General features: G+C 40.5%; 1 protein-coding gene across 1 annotated transcript in view; it reads right to left on the reverse strand.

The window, feature by feature from the left end:
- Positions 1 to 16,251, reverse strand: part of lama5 (laminin subunit alpha 5) — a gene marked incomplete at its 5' end in the record, with an annotated part of 70,020 nt that overhangs the window by 19,209 nt on the left and 34,560 nt on the right. The window contains 24 exons of the mRNA XM_015403039.1: positions 528 to 641; positions 730 to 832; positions 1,023 to 1,152; positions 1,257 to 1,411; positions 1,807 to 1,923; positions 2,000 to 2,196; positions 2,456 to 2,626; positions 2,729 to 2,840; positions 5,057 to 5,167; positions 5,774 to 5,925; positions 6,011 to 6,145; positions 7,423 to 7,606; positions 7,830 to 7,930; positions 9,101 to 9,315; positions 9,400 to 9,480; positions 9,570 to 9,700; positions 9,792 to 9,905; positions 10,526 to 10,756; positions 11,519 to 11,602; positions 11,727 to 11,834; positions 12,004 to 12,165; positions 12,630 to 12,770; positions 12,869 to 13,013; positions 15,251 to 15,452. Coding sequence (XP_015258525.1) covers positions 528 to 641; positions 730 to 832; positions 1,023 to 1,152; positions 1,257 to 1,411; positions 1,807 to 1,923; positions 2,000 to 2,196; positions 2,456 to 2,626; positions 2,729 to 2,840; positions 5,057 to 5,167; positions 5,774 to 5,925; positions 6,011 to 6,145; positions 7,423 to 7,606; positions 7,830 to 7,930; positions 9,101 to 9,315; positions 9,400 to 9,480; positions 9,570 to 9,700; positions 9,792 to 9,905; positions 10,526 to 10,756; positions 11,519 to 11,602; positions 11,727 to 11,834; positions 12,004 to 12,165; positions 12,630 to 12,770; positions 12,869 to 13,013; positions 15,251 to 15,452 — 3,396 coding nt within the window. The remainder of the gene's footprint in view (positions 1 to 527; positions 642 to 729; positions 833 to 1,022; positions 1,153 to 1,256; positions 1,412 to 1,806; positions 1,924 to 1,999; positions 2,197 to 2,455; positions 2,627 to 2,728; positions 2,841 to 5,056; positions 5,168 to 5,773; positions 5,926 to 6,010; positions 6,146 to 7,422; positions 7,607 to 7,829; positions 7,931 to 9,100; positions 9,316 to 9,399; positions 9,481 to 9,569; positions 9,701 to 9,791; positions 9,906 to 10,525; positions 10,757 to 11,518; positions 11,603 to 11,726; positions 11,835 to 12,003; positions 12,166 to 12,629; positions 12,771 to 12,868; positions 13,014 to 15,250; positions 15,453 to 16,251) is intronic.

Below are 16,251 nucleotides of genomic sequence, written 5' to 3' on the forward strand. Positions count from 1 at the left end.
CTATATGTTGCTTCGGATTTCTCCTCCAGTCACTGAGCGGTTCTAGAGTCCTCTGAATGGTAGATCTTTTTTTAATACTGTTTTACGCAAAAAGTATTTTATCTGGGTTCCCTTGAAATTATTGCATTGATCATCGGTATTAACATTTTGGGAGACAAAAAAAATCATCAACACTTTAATGTTATCATTATATTTTTTTATCATTATTACTTATTTAATCATAACCGTTATTAAGGCCATTCTCAAACTGACATGTAATCTTCTACGCGGAACTAACATGTTAGTAATTTGTTAGAGATCACCCACAACACGCCCACCTATTGCACACAAAAATATATCTAGCATGTGCAGTTTAGCAACCCTTTTTTGAATCTTTAAAAGATCAGTTTCTAAGAGCCTAAATGTCTGGTTAGTCACAGGAGGAGTTATTTCTACCCGCTGTTCTACCATCTATAATCAAAGGAAGCCTGATTAAATGGTTGTAGTTTTACAAAGATACACTGATTTAACATGTTGGATGTGCGTACTTGATGTGAAGTTGAGGCTTTTCTGAATTGCTTCCAAATCCTTTAATGCTTGATCTTGCTTAGCTCTGGTTTCGTTCAGCCTTTTCTGAGCGTCGTCCAGCTCTGCCTTCAGGGCTGCAGGGCAGAAAAGCCAATTTTAAAAATTCAGATTCAGGAAACTCTGCTTTAAAAAGAAAGTGTATGTCCAAAACACTGCATTTACTATTGTTCAGTTCATCGTCCAGCTGTTTGACTTCATCAAGCAGGTCCATGCTGTGGTTCTTCAGAGCGCTTGCCATCTTTCCGAGGTCCTGGTTCTTTATATTCTAAAAGGATTCAGAGCAGCACCAGATATGAACAAATAAAACCACTTACGCACTACCTAAAAGCAGGGTGAGTGTGGTATTTATTAATTTGCCTATTTCTGTTTAAATTAGTGATGTGTGACAAAAAAGGTTTGTTTTAAATGCAGTTATTAAAATGAATTGAAGTCAATTGTGTGTGTGGGTACTGCACCTGTAGGGTGTCATTGGCGGCCTTCTCAGCCATCCTCGCAGCCTCTTCTGCTGCACTGATCTTGTTGACGATGTTGTTGTAGGCTTTTGTTAAATCCACAGACGGGTCCTTGTTGGTCTCTGAAACCAAACTGCAATGGAAACACGTCGCAGATTAACCTCCTTTTATCGATCTCTGGAACTGTGTTCTATATCTAACAGGGCCGTTCCAGCTGGAGCCACTGAGGGTCCCTACCTGGTCAAGTTCATGGCTAACTCGTTCAGCAGCTCAGCGTGTTTCTCCGCCTTCTCCACTAGTGGGATTAGGTTGTTGGTTTCAGCGAAGGTCTGCACCTTCTTTGCCAAAGGCTGCCTGGCTCCATCCAGCTCCGCTGCCAGATGTTCGTACTCCTGAGGAATAAGAATAAAGCATCTGCCTTAAACAGCCCCACATTTATCAATGAACTGAAAGACTTTCATGGTTTATATGAAAATATCTTTGATCCTCTGAGATCTTTAGCTGCAGAATGAATTTGCCTTCTTATTTAAAACTAACCGAACAAAACAAAGGAACAGTTTTAAGACATTCATCAAAACAGGAAGGTCGGAGTTAATGTCTTCTTTGAGGCTCTAGTTTCTGTGCATCATGAAACATGAAGGTTTGGGTTATGCGGGTAGAAATCTGAATATCTCAGAGCTACTTTTAAAATACAAAACTGTGCAACATAAGATGCATCTTGACTAAAAATAACAGATACATTCAAATCATGGGATGTTTATTTTTCTGTAGTTCTCTTTGTTCTAACCGTTTTGGACTCCTGCAGCATCTGAGCCAGCATGTTGAGTTGAGTGACGTCAGCGACGGCCATGTCCATGGTGTCATTCACCTCCTTCTGCTTCATTAGCAAGTCCTCAGCCTTCCTCTGAGAGAAACAGAACACAGCAGCCATCAGACACACTCACCCACCTTTGTTTTTGTGGCTTTAGAGAACTTCTCACCTTGTTTTCCTCCAGAGTGTTCTCATTGACACTGTTGAGTTCTGCAGCTCTGGCGGTGTTGTTCACAGCCTCGTTCAGAGCGTCTCGCAGGTCTTTTATGTCAGAGAGGAAACGGAGCAGGCGGTCCATGATGGCCTTGGATGAATTGAGGTTTTCCTCCTGATGGTTTACCAGCTCCTTGTTAACACGATCCAACACTGACAGATTCAGAGAAATATGTTAGAAGTTATTATAATTTCACCCATTATTTGTTGATTTGGCTCAAAATGACATCATGTTATTTCAGCCATATTTCTCATCACACCCTATAAATCTGTAAATCCTGCACACAAAGTAAAGTCATGAAATAACACAAAGATCACAGGAATTAATCAGAAAGTCTAATGAATCAAACCACCACATTCTAGCAGTTAAAGTCTTTGCTTTAGTGATTGGAAGCCTGGAATATGAACTTACACTTCTCTGCTTCGCTCTTCTCTTTGTCGGCCATTTTCTTTTGACCCACACAGCTCCTGTACCTCATCTCCCTCAGCATGGCCTGAACCTCCTCGATCTTCCTCTGCTGCTCCTCCCCATCCTGTTCCCCGTCTGTTTCGTTCAGGGACTGGTTCGCCATGCGCAGCAGCGCTGCAGAACGAAGGAAGCAATACCAAACAATTGCCTATTTGTAACCAGCCTGTGGTTGATAGGCGAACAGGTGTACAAAGGTGCATCTCGGTTCTCTCTCACCATTTATGTCCATGGTGATGTTGTTAATGAATTTCAGCAGATCTTCTGCCCTCTGGTGTGTGTCGGAGGTACTGTTATCTACTTCACCAACCCTGTCTGTCATTACTTCAGACTGAAACGAAACAACATTCAACTTTCACATTGTCTCAGTGATCAAAAAAGGAACACTTGATTAACTATTAGGTCAGAGCAACCTAAAGGAGCTATGATAGACATAGCTAGTCATTTCAATTGATTTTAAGGTGAAATATACTAAAAAAAATCCAATTATCAGAGGAAAGCGGGGATATGGTGCTGTTTATTCTTAGAAACTTACAACAAGAATGGTTATTAAAACCACGTTTAATTAATTAAGTTGTCTTCAGAAACACAGCCTCTATTGTTAAAAGTAACGAGAGCGCTCTTGTCAAGTAGATCAAAGATATCTTATAAAAACAGACTGGAAGAACCACAGGGCTGATATCAACATATCTTAGTTTCAACACTGTTGTTCAATATTTTTTATTAGAGTGCCAGGAAAGCTGAGTCGGCCATTCTGGTACAGGACTGGACTGGTTTAAATGGAAACTGAAGGAAAGGTCCCGAAGGTAACTTTACATTAAAGACCACAAAACCACCTGTAGAGTTCCCCAAGGGTTAATTCTAGGGTAGGGTGGCCAGATGTCCCGATTAGGGCAGGACTATCCCACATTTTTCACATATGTCCCACCATCCCAAAAGTCACATTAATGTCCTGCATTGAACTGGGTCAAATTTAGGGAAAAAAAGTCCACATTTATACAATACCAGAAAAAATAACTCTAAATAAGTCATTTTTCTTAAAATAAGTGCTTTTTTTCTTGAATTGAGGATGTAAGTGAGACACTTGCCAATGGAAGAAGACAATCTAAATATAAAATAAGAATAAACTACTGCATTGCCTTATTTCAAGTCCATATCATCTTTCACTCTTAGTTTAAGAGTTAAAGCACTCATTCTATTGGCAAATAGTCTTATTAAACTACTCAAATTAAAATTTTAAAATGTATTTATTTATTTACATCCTTAGAACATATTCATTTATTGTCCCACAATGGGGAATGCATTTGAGCCATCCCCAATTGTGCGACTCTCTTGGAGCAGTGTGGGGTTGAGGTTTTATTATTGGCACTAGTTTCTGACAGTAGGCTGACAAGAAAGGGGGTGAGACAAAGGACCACAGGCCAGAGTCAAACCCCAAGACTAAGGCCTCCGTACATGGGTCGTGCGCACTAACCACTGCTCCACCTGCACGCCCTATGGGGTTAAGGGTTTTGCTCAGTAACACAGGGTGCAGGCTGTGGAGATTAAATCAGGTACTTGCAACTAGTGTTACACCAATGCCATTTTTTTGGCCCCGATACCTGATACCTGGCTGTGCAGTATCGGGCGATACTGATAGCATATTGATACCATCTGTTTGAAATTGATGTGTGTGTGTGTATAAATGGAGAAAAGCATAATACTTGGATGGAAAATAATTGCCATCATGGCTTTGTCAAACTGCTGCCTACCTTTGTGAAGCAGGAAAAAGACTAATACAGAGTGTAGAACCAGTAGAACTCTTTATTGCCTTCCTGGAATGGGTTACAACAGTTGAATAAACTTTTGGCTCTCAAAATGGTATCGGCGCCCTATTTGTCGGTACTCGCCGATATCGATACCACCATTTTAGTGCAGTATCAAGGCGCTGCTCGATACTGGTATCGGTGGAACACTACTTGCAACCTTCTCCGAGAACAAGCGCACTGCTCTAACCACTAGGCCAACGCTACCCCTAATTAAGTAATTATTAAGCTAATAAATTAAGGGTAAATACACCCTTAATAAACAAAGCGGAGTGAATGAAGAAGGTGAGAGCAGAACATTTGGTAAGGATCCAGATCATGTGAGTTTTAGCAATAGGTGAACAGTAAGGCAGAATATGGGGCAAATGTGCTGCTTGGCGGAGCTCTGCGCTCTCTGAGTGCTTTTCTAGTTATTTATGTCATTACCTTTATTCCACTGCAATTGACATTACTCTCTGTTTTCCTTTCATGTTTCTTTTTTCATGCACAAGACTTTGAAATGTCTCGTTACTGTAATATGCTATATTAAAATGCTATATAAACAGCAATTTCCCCATTGTGGGACAATAAAGGGCTTTTTTTTCCTATTCTATTCTGTTTTATAAATAAACTTAGCTTAGCCTTACAGAGGCTTTGCTAACATCCTAAAACTCTAAGTTATCTAGATTGTAATTTAACATGAGATTGATTAATTGTGCTTCATTAGGTTAATATTCAGGCACTGAGTGTGTTTAGTCCAGACCTTTCTGCGCAGCTCATCGATATCAGTACCGATGTTGTTTATGTCCATGTCCAGCATGTCGAGCTGATTCCTGCTTGTATCCAGCGTGTTGTTGTAGTTCTCTATGGCTCGCTGGAATCAAAAATGTTTCAGTTAAACTCTGAGTTTACACAAGTCTGCTATTCAGTGTGAGAACCAAACTTTAATTGACAGAAAGTGAGAAAGAAATAGAGCTAAATCCAAAGAATATGTAAAAAAAATCTGAAAACAGGAAATGCAACTAATCTGGGAATTATAATTTTGGATGTGCATTTGATCATGGGTTCGGCCCTTATATTACAGATGGACCATTTAAACAGTGGATGTTGAAAGGACTTTCCACTATTTATACACTAACATAGAATGGAAACAAAAGATTTTGTCAGTATAAAGACAAATTATCACATTAATAGCTCAGTCTTCTTTAGAAATCTTCAAATGTGGAACTATTCCCAACAAAATATTATAAGTGTAACATATTAATGATGCAATATTTAATATTGTCTTAATGGGCTTCTGAAAAATAACTTGATTAAAGGTGCAGTAAGTAAAATATAAAAAGGTTTACTGTCTAAAAGTCTCACTCTGCAACGTATGTTGAAGAGAAATGGAAAAGGTGACTATATTTCCTTTCAGCTTAATTCCTGAACAGTTTATCATCCTATTTCACACAGACATGCTGTTCACGCTTGGACTCACAGCGACGTCCTCTATAGATTTGTTGAGGCTGTCGAGCTGAGCCCAAGCCATGGAGCTGGCGTTGAGGTTCCTCAGCTGCCGGGCGACGGCAGTAAAGTTGTCGTTCAGCGTATCCAGTTCGTCCAGCAGCACCATGACGCAGCTGTCGCACTCTGAGGGTTCAAACATAAACATGCACAGGATGCTCTCCGTCAGTGTCTGATCCTCATCATGTGGATACGCACGTGGTTTACTTACGTTCGCAGTGCGTGCCGCCATCTACAGGAACGCTGTATTGCTGCAAGCAGGTGTCACACTGTTTCCCTGTCATCCCGTCTGGACAACGGCACTCCCCTGTCCGGGGGTCACAGCGGGCTCCGTTACAATCACACTCTGAAACGGTTAACAGAGGCGTTAAAGATCTAATGCAGAAACATATGTTCCCTTAAGGAGAGGGTGTCCGGCAGAGTTCGGACATCTGGACCCACTTTGGATTTTAGATCTTTACGGGAAAGTATGGAGCAAATTAAAAAGCTACGCAGTTTGTAAAATACACTTCATAAAAAGAAACACCATTATTAGGGTCCAGATCGCTCTTAAAGGAGCGGTGTGGTCTATAGGCTAAATAATGGCTGCAGATGTTACACCAAACACCCAGACAATAACTTAAAGGTGTTGAAATAATTCATTAAGTGTGGCTCAGAGGAACAAACCACAAAGGGTCATTATTGCAGCCTGATAGATCGGACTGCTTCAGAAAAGCCCACAGCATCATGAGGAACATTTTTCAGCCAGATGAGAATCTGTTTGAGCTGTTCACTGTCAGGCAGACGGCAAAGTTACGTTTAAACAAGGACAAAACAACTCAACATCAGTTTGTATCCAAATGCAACAGCTAAACACAAAACAGACGAAATGTAAATCATTTCTGTAGTTTTTGATTCGATAGAAAGTGGAGTTCCAATAAAATGTTGAGGAAAGGGTGAAATAGTCCGATTGGCTGTTATGATGCAATCACAGACGTGAATAGGGCTGGGTATTTTCGGCAAAGTCCTGAATCGATTCGATTTTGATTAATACAGTTCTAAATCGATTAATTTCGATTCAATTGGTTTTTACAATAATGAAAGTGGTTCAACTGTGTTTTAAAATTCTCATGTATTTAATTTTTTTCCTGTCACATTAAACACAAAGTGCAAACCTGAAATCAGACAGTTCAAACTTGAGATGTGAACAAAACTGTCTCATAAGTGCAAACTTGTTTGTGAAAAGTGAAAAAGTGAAGCATCACTCGAGCAAGCAGACGCGACACAGCAGACATGCATGAGCTGCATTATCTTCACTGTACAAACCATATTTGCAGCATTGGCTGTGAAAACTACAGGGTGTTTGCTGGTCAGCCCCCATTTGTTAATGTCTTCAATCAACCTATTGGCTATATTTGCAGCTGTCTGGCTTGAAGTAATCTTAAGTGCATCTTTCCTGCTCATTTGAATGTGAACGTCACGCGCATCACTATAAAACTAATCGATCTAATTCACCAGACATTGATTTTGCAAAAATGGAAAGGAATCGATTCCAACTCCATTAAATAGATTTTTTTTTTTACCCAGCCCTAGACGTGAACAGTGATGTAATACCAGCCTAGTCATAGTTGTGTGGGCACTCACTCTTGCAGCCGTCAGGTCCATAGTCCCAGAATCCAGGAGCGCACTGTTTACAGTTTGGTCCGTTGACTCCTGGCTGGCAGGTGCACTGACCGTTCTGAGGATCGCACGGCACGACCAGGGCCGCTGAGGCATCACACTCACACTGACGACAGCCAGAGCATGAGCTGAAGCCAAACGATCCATCCTTAGAACGACAGAGGCAGATGAAGGTGAGATGGAAAAGTAAGCTTCTATTGGCTGAAGGGTTTGAGGCGTATAATTGGTACTGTTTATACATCTTTTTTTATTAAACAATAATAACAATTAGGGAAAAGTAGCCAAACTTAAAGAGCAAACAGATGATAAAGTGTAAAATCTGTAAAAAAAAAAAATAAGAAAAAAACCCTCAAAACTGAAAATATTCCTACCTGACAGTGGTCACAGAGCGGTCCAGTGACTCCTGGCTTACAGTGACACTGTCCTGTGTGAGGGTCACAAGATTCGGTTCCACATGGAGAACAGCTGCATTCTGGGTAACAGAACCAGAACATAAAACACTTCAGCAAAAATACAGTCATAAGTAATCAGTGTGGAGTTTCATAATTCAGCCATACATAATTCATTGTTTAAATGGTTCCCTGAAGGTTAGGGGTTAATAGACTGACTTGTCATTTTTCACACCCTCAAATGTTTATACATAGTAATGCTTTAAGTTTTGGGTTTTGTGATCAACATTTTTCCCTATTTGTGTTCAGCTCACAGTTTGTCAGCTAGTGAAAATTTCCACCCATGTTTTTGTGCCCACATCCACAGTGAGTACATCAAAAAGTGGCCATTTGGTCTGTTTTCAGCCTGCTTCTAATTAAATCCCTGCAGAGCGTAGTGTCTACAACCAAACTGAATTTTATAATCTATTTTATTTTAGCTCAGATTTCTTTGTAAAACTGAAAATTAAGGGTTTCTTTGAACGGAAATATGCATGGCAACAGAAACAACAAAAACCAAAAGTGTCTTTGTTACAATTTATAGATTTGCACAGGTTGTCTTTCTGCGTATCCCCCTCTAAGAAGCAGGGAGCTATGGAAATAAATTGAGGCCATGAAGATTGTTCAAATGGTAAATTTGAAACCAAAGAAAAAAGATCCTAAAAAATTATTTTGATCCCCCCCATAAAAAAGAAAAAAAACATTTTGCAACTGCAAATAAAATTTGGCAGGGACCCTGAATGCATCACCTGAAGTATGTTGTTCAGCCACTGTGTCATTCATAAACCCACAGTCCCGTGATCTGACGCAAAGACCCCAAATACCAAAACAGGGACAGAAGTTTAAAGCTGAAGAAAATAAACCTTGAATTTGAAAAGTGGCTCTGATCTCTCCAATTCATTTCGTTTCATTTTTTTTTTTTGTGTTTAGTTGCAAAACTATTTTTGTCCGTTTCTATTTTATTGGATGCTTCAAAAAAAAGAAATTTATTCAAAAATAATAATTTTCATGTTAAAATTTGTCTCTTTTGAACAAACTGTATGGCCCGAATAATGCTCTACAGAAATCCCCATAGAAACTATAAACTTTTTTTTTTGCACTCCTTGTTGTTCATATCAATCAGTCATGAAATAGAAGGAGATGTGTGTCTTATTTGGAATCATTTATTTATTTGATATCACACTAAAGCCATGTTGTTCTGAAGCTCAACTTACTGGTGCAGTTTTTGGCATGTATAGCGTCTCCATAGTAACCAGGAGCACAGATGTCACAGTGAGGTCCTGCCGTGTTGTCCATGCAGTTGAGGCATTGTCCAGTCAGGGGGTGACAGTCGGTGAACAGCATGTTAGGGTCTGTGTTACCATTGCAATTGCACGGCTGACAACTGCTGCCGAAAACCATGGGGTTACCGTAGAAACCAGGGGCGCACCTGCATAAAAGGGAACAAAGAAAACGGCATCAGAGAGTTGAATCTAGGGAGTATTTTCAAGCTGCTTTAAGAAGATGTGATCACCTTTCACAGTTTGGTCCAGCATAGCCATGCATACACAGACACTGCATCCTGTCCCCTCTCGGCACGCAGCCTTCTGCAAAGCTATGGACGCATAAAACATGAGTTCCAGGAAAACTCATTATCAAGTGAATAAAAAAAGTGCATCTAAGGGAAGCTTAAAAAGCACAGACTTGTTGGACGGGGCCCTGAGAGGGCAGGGGCAGCTGGAGCAGGAAACGGACTGTCCGTCCAGACTGTTGTTGCTAAGGAAACCTCCCATGCAGCTCTCGCAGTGGTCCCCCACAGTATTGTGCTGGCAATTCTAAAAAACACATTGAGTGCAGTGTGGAGTCTAAAACATGAACAAGCTCTAGAGAGCTGTGAAAAACTGGGTTTCAGGTAAAAAGGCTCACCAGACAGACTCCAGATCCATCCAAACAATGGTCCGAGTGTCCATTACAGTTACAGGGAACACATTTCCCAAGGAACAGTCCGATGGTGTCCCTGTAGTGACCCGGAGCACATTTCTGCAGAGAGAAAGAAAATAAAACTTCACTGAGAGCGTGAAGGAAAGCTGCTTAGTATTATAACTATTTGGTACCAGTTAGAAATTTTCAATTAAGAGACAATCCCTCCACATGTAGGTGGATTCTATTTTGATGTCTCCAAAATTTACTAGAATTGTTTTTCATTTTAGTCCAGAATTCTGTAAATGCTATCATGACAAATAGGAACAATATTAAAAAGCAAGAAAACCACCTTTCATTTTCAATATTTAACTCACTGAGGGAGAAAAAAAAGCAGTCTTTCAGGGGAATATAGGAGAGGTAAATAAAACATGTTTTAGATAGATGAAAAACAAATGTTTGATTTGATTTGTCCAAATCAAGGTCAGAACTGAAAAAAAAGTGGTGCAGATTAAAAAAAAAAAAACTCCAGCAGGTGCAATGAAATATTTAGAGAAAATACAGAAAAAATAGGAGATCCATTTCCCAAAATAATAAAAAAAAAAGTGTGTACCTGTTTGAAAAAGTACTGACCACTTTTAAAAGATAACAAGTACTAAAATAGGCTGAACAGAGGAGAGCAAAGTAGAGCTGATTGAGTATAATGCTTAGCAGCGTCAATCTTTTTAACCTTTCCCTACCTGACAAGAGTCTCCTAAGTAGTTAGCGGGACACATGCAGATCTCCACATTGTTTGCATGTCGTCCTGTGGTCAGGTCGGCTGCACCCTCTAACACGGCACCGCGGAGCGACACGGAGTGGGCCGACTGGGAGTGAAGGGCTCGGATTTGCAGAGACTCCAAGTTAACCAAAACCATCATCAACTCCTCCCGTGACACAGAGTTTCCGGTCCGAGCGTGACGGAAGCTTCCCTGCAATGACAAGGAAAATTACATATATTAATATTTATTGAAGATTTGTTTTAGCTAAGGTGATCCTTATCACAGTTTTAAAAGACTTCAAGTTGGAAATGGTCAAAATAGATCCTAACATACTGATCAACAGAAATAAATAGTGAGCAGAGAATTAAGGACGATTCTTACCCTATTTAATTTATCAATTGTAAGTAAGTTAAAAAGATCCCATGCAGAGTCCCTCAGGGCTTCATTCTGGGTCCCCTTCTTTTAAAAAACTACTATCATTTGCTCAGACCAAAATCTTCACCAGCATATAATCCTGTCGCCAATTCAGCCCAATAGCATCTTAAACATACAAGAATAAAAAACGTCTAGTCAGAAAATATGAAGAAAAAAAAAAACAGGAAACAGGCACAGGTTTTTCATTTTTGTACATGCTCCAAACTGTTACGGTAAGTTTAAAGAAGTGAAAAAAATCTCTGTACTACCTCCTTGTTTGGGAAAGTGTAATTTTTTCAAAAGGTATTAAATGTTCTTTGCGGTAAATGCGTGTCAGGTATGAAAAAAGTTAAGATAGGTTGGTTAGTTCCAATGCTTCTCTGTTCAGAAACGAATTCATGAAAAACTGATATTTAGAAACTGTTAAATCAGGACTAAAGCCATTGTTTACCACAATAATTTAACAAACGCAAAAAGCTTTAGCTGTAGTTTTTTTTTTTTTTTTTTATTGTTTTAATTTTTCTCAATTTTATGTAGCATCCATCAAAGTAACTTTACCTCAACTATGTGAACAATTCCCAGGTGAGGGTCTTCAGGTGCTGAGTATTCTCTCTCCATAAATACCAGGGTCATCTGGTTCCCCTGCAGGGAAAAAAAAGCACTAATGGAGGTTGCAAACATGCCAAGAGTCAGATCATGGACTCTCAGACAGGATAAACAGTCTGTCAATGTACAGTTTGGTGTAACTGGTGTTGGTGTTTGGCACCTTTAGAATAATGTCGGGTCTGGAGGCTTCGGCCGGCAGAGGTAGAGCGTCGCCTCTCATGGTCTGAGTGTGAAGACGGTACCGCAAGGATCCGCCGTACGAAGAGACCTGGAGGAACCAACAGTGGAGTGAGTGAGACAAACAGATCCAAACTCTGCTCAGCTAAAATGTTTAGTCAGTTTCAGAATCCAGTTTTTTTTTTAAACTTCTCTCTTCCTGCTGAGATTTTCTAGTCTAATAAAAATGCTTTACATTCTTTCCTAAGCTCATCTCCTACCTTGTCTCCCAGGTATGTCTTCGGTGCATGCCAGTGCAGGTCCTGGTAGACATCAGGCACGTCGCTGAGGTCAGCTTCTACAAGATCCTGATCAGGATACACCGTGACCGGGACTTCTTGTCGGTCCGCTCCAAGGAGCACCCAGCCTTCCATATCCATGATCTGCAAGAAATGGCAAATAATAAGGAGAGACGTTAAAAAGCCACCTGGGAGGAAGAAGAAAAAAGGTGTGGGAAAGTTAGCCAACAGTCAGGCAAGCATTTCAAGGATTAAATCCTAAGGTTTTATATTAATTTGACTAAAACACATCCATATTGCCTTAAATGAGCAATAGTAAACACTAAAAAAACTAAGATCCAAACGTGGCATAAGGCTTTTAATTCTTTTCCATTGTCAGCCTTGAGGTGAACGCTGGAAAATATTGCATCTTCATGTTGGAGCACATCGACTAACTGGGGAGGCAGGTTCATAAATCTTAACGCTGACAGAACAGACATCCTAGTATCTCTGTTTGATACAAAGAACATGACATTCGATTGGAAAATACCCACAGACTGCTGTTTCAGTGGATTTTGGAACACGCATCTGAACAATAACTTCACATAAATCTTTAAAACTGTGAGCACCTCTATCCGTCTCTTGTCCGAGCTGTGACACCGGTCCGTGGCCCCGAAGCAGAAGCAGCTGGTGCATCCTTTGGGGTTGGTTGGGTCCAGGTGGAAAGTACCTATCCTGCACTGATCGCAGCGGGAGCCCTGGACGTTTTCCTGCAGGTGGAAGGTGAACACACACATACAGCCTGAGGTGAGCCACTCACAGTGGAGCAGGTGTCTGAAATGGGTGTGTTTTTGTGTGCATCTCCAACCTTGCAGAGACACATTCCTGTAAAGGAGTCGCACACTTCCTCCTCGGTTCCCGCTTCGTTGCAGTCGCACGGCCTGCAGTTGGGGTAACCATAGAAACCAGGCGCGCAGCGGTCACACTGACGACCAACAACGTTGTTCCTGCACCTGGAAACACAGCAAGTTGGTTAGTATTTCAGTCAACATAGTGAGTGATGCTGTTTTGCCAACCTGGTTTCTGTGAGCTCTCTTGGAGTCTTCTAAAATGATTTCCTTATCATTAAGGCCAGAGATGAAGGCGGTGTTATGGTTTGGACAAAAAAAGACATGGAAATTGTTCCACATTAAGAATAGGGGTTTCTGTGTTTGTGTTTTTTTTTTTTTCCAGATGAAGGAATCTGGATTTACTGATGTCTTCAGGCAGAGCGCATTCAAGCTTTCCAGCCTCCTCATGTTTGGACTGAGACACATTCCTTTTTCTGCACATTTAAACGTCAAGACTGAAGTTGATTTAAATTGAGCAAGTGAGGTGTTAACTGACTCCAGCATAAGATTTGAGTAAATGAGAAATGGATGCAATAGGAATTAGAGTTTCATATCTGAAAAAAAGCAATAACAACTTAAACTGCAGCAAACCAGGAATAAAATTATCTAGAAAGGTAACAGATTCAGCAGGTACTGGTTCGATATCAACTAGGGCTGGGTGATAAACAATATAATTTTTTATAATAATAATATTATAAAAACCAAGCAAAAACAAGCAAATCAAAATGGCGGCGCCCGTAACATTCACTGGAAAAAAATCGAAATCTAGATAAGTAATTTTTTCTTAAGTGCATTTGTTCTTGGATTGAGGAAGTAAAGGAGACATTTTGCCAATGGAACAAGAAAATATACACTTAGAATAAGAAAACACAATTGCATTGTCTTATTTCCAGCCCATATTATCTAATCATCTTATTGTAAGAGTAAAAATACTCATTCCACTGGCAAACTATCTCATTTACCTAATCAAATTAAGGGTAAATACCCTCAATTTAAGAAATTTTTACTTATTTCTAGATTGTTTTTCCAATGCTGCTGCTGCTGTAATACATATGCTGCATCCTTCTGTCGTGTGAAGAGAGAGCGGAGTGAAAAGCCAGAGCTCTTGATTTACCGCTTGGTCTAAGTTCCTAACTTCATCGAAGGTCATAAAAGCTGGATCATGTCCGAAAGAATGAGATCCCAGATACAAGCTAATGAAATTAGCTTTGTCTGCAGGGTGGCGGGGCTCTCCCTTAGAGATAGGGTGAGGAACTTGGTAATACTGGACGGGCTCAGAGTAGAGGTGGTTCTCCTCCACATCGAAAGGAGTCAGCTGAGGAAGCTCAGACATCTTTTTCTGCTGTCCCCTAGAGGCCTCCCTTTGGAGGTGTTTCACCGGAACATTTCAGCTTGAGTTTGCATTATTGTCGAGTATTTACCAGATTTAGATGGTAGGAACTGAAAGTGGCTCATATAGTGACACGACACAGAATAACTCAACATGGTGAATTCAAAACAGGAAGAAATTCACTCTTAGTTCCACGATGGTCCTTATCAATAGTGATCAAATGTAAAAAACAAAGTAAAATTTTATGTCATTATCTCAACCAATATATTTATGGGCAATGTATACAATAATTCTTGAATACACAGTAAAAGTGGCAAAACAAAAGATTTGGTAGATTTAAACACTTTAAAAACCCACAAGGCGTGACGATAAATTACCAACAATGTTTCATCACAATTAAGACTTACTGTTTTGATTTGATCATAACATGTTCTAAACTAGCTGCAATCTAAACCATTATGATGTAAAAGAAGTGGAAAGAATAAGCGAGTCACATAGCCAAGTTGGACATGAATCAGGAAGGACAATGGCCCCCTAAAAAATTGTGATTAATATATATTAATCATTAATCAGAGCAAAGTCTCTGAGGCCAAAACAGAGGTATGAAAGGTCTGGAGTTTGGTTAGAAACTGGTGTACAAGAAACTGTTTATATCTGTCATTCTGCAAAAGTTTAAAAAACAATCCACTGGACTTGGTTTCCAAGATTTGAAGATGTTTGAAACCGGTTTCAATTTGCATGTTTCCAAGCAATGCAAGGCCTTGTCTATATAAAGACTCAAACTCACTGCGGATCCAGACATGTGAATTGAGAAAGCTTCCAGGAGGGGAAGCAAAACGTCTCCAAATCTAGGAAACCAAGTCCAGTGGATTGTTTTTTAAACTTTTACGGAATGACTATGACCTGGATGACTGGGAATCTTCATCACCATATTTATATCTGTCAGATTCGAAGCCATTTCAGAAAAAAAAAGAACCAAGATGAAGTAAACAGGAAACCTGAACTCAGAAACTGTGGTTTTACTTGGTACCTGCACTGTCCACTGTCCGTGTCACAGCTCACGTCAGGAGACACAACGCCGGGCCGAGAGCAGTTGCAGACCTCACAGCCAACCACCGGGTGGCAGCCAAAAGTCTGCGGCTCACATTGAATGCACTCAGGGCGTAGAGTCCGTGGTGGACAGATGCAATCCCCCGTCACCGGCTCACATAATCTCGTACCGCAGTTACAGGCTGCAGCGGGAACAGGAGGAAATAAGTCAGACACATAGAAGTCTCCAACAGATATCATATGGATTATTTTATGATAAAAAACGATAGACATGGAATTCATCCATCCATCCATTTTCTCCCGCTTAGTCTTTGTCAGGGTCGCGAAGGGACTAGTGTCTATCTCCTGCAGTCTATGGGCAAGAGGCGGGGTCACTTAACCTAAAAGTCATATATTTGGAGAGTGGGAGGAATCCGGAGTACTCCAACTCCATGCAGAAAGACCCTGGGCCGGGAATTGAACCTAGAACCTTCTTGCTGCAAGGCTACATCGCTATCCACTGTACAACCATGCAGCTGTAGACATGGAATTCACAAAACAAAATACTTTACAGGTTCATTATTCTTATTTATTTACCAAAAATAAAATTTTTGTTATGATCTGTCACACCACCCTCATCAGTAGGCTTTCTTCCATTCACATCAATCACACTCCACTGGACTGGTTTACTTCCTACTTCTCTGGCTGCACTCAGTTCATACAACTGTAGACCATCAAATCCACCACCTCCCCCATCACCTCAGGTGTGCCCCAGGGCTCTCTCCTGGGGCCCCTCCTCTGCATCATCTACCTCCTTCCCCTTGGCAATATCTTCTGCCAATTTAACATCCACTTCTACTGCTATGCCGATGACACCTAGCTATACCCCACCACAAAAATCTCGTCTTCTCTTCCGCCCACATCCCTCACAGATTGGATATCTGAAATAAAAGCCTGGTTCACCAACATTTTCCTTCAATTAAACAGTAGGAAAACTGAGGT

The sequence above is a fragment of the Cyprinodon variegatus genome, unplaced genomic scaffold, assembly GCF_000732505.1.
Source record: "Cyprinodon variegatus isolate N-32 unplaced genomic scaffold, C_variegatus-1.0 Scaffold1434, whole genome shotgun sequence".
Taxonomy (NCBI): domain Eukaryota; kingdom Metazoa; phylum Chordata; class Actinopteri; order Cyprinodontiformes; family Cyprinodontidae; genus Cyprinodon; species Cyprinodon variegatus.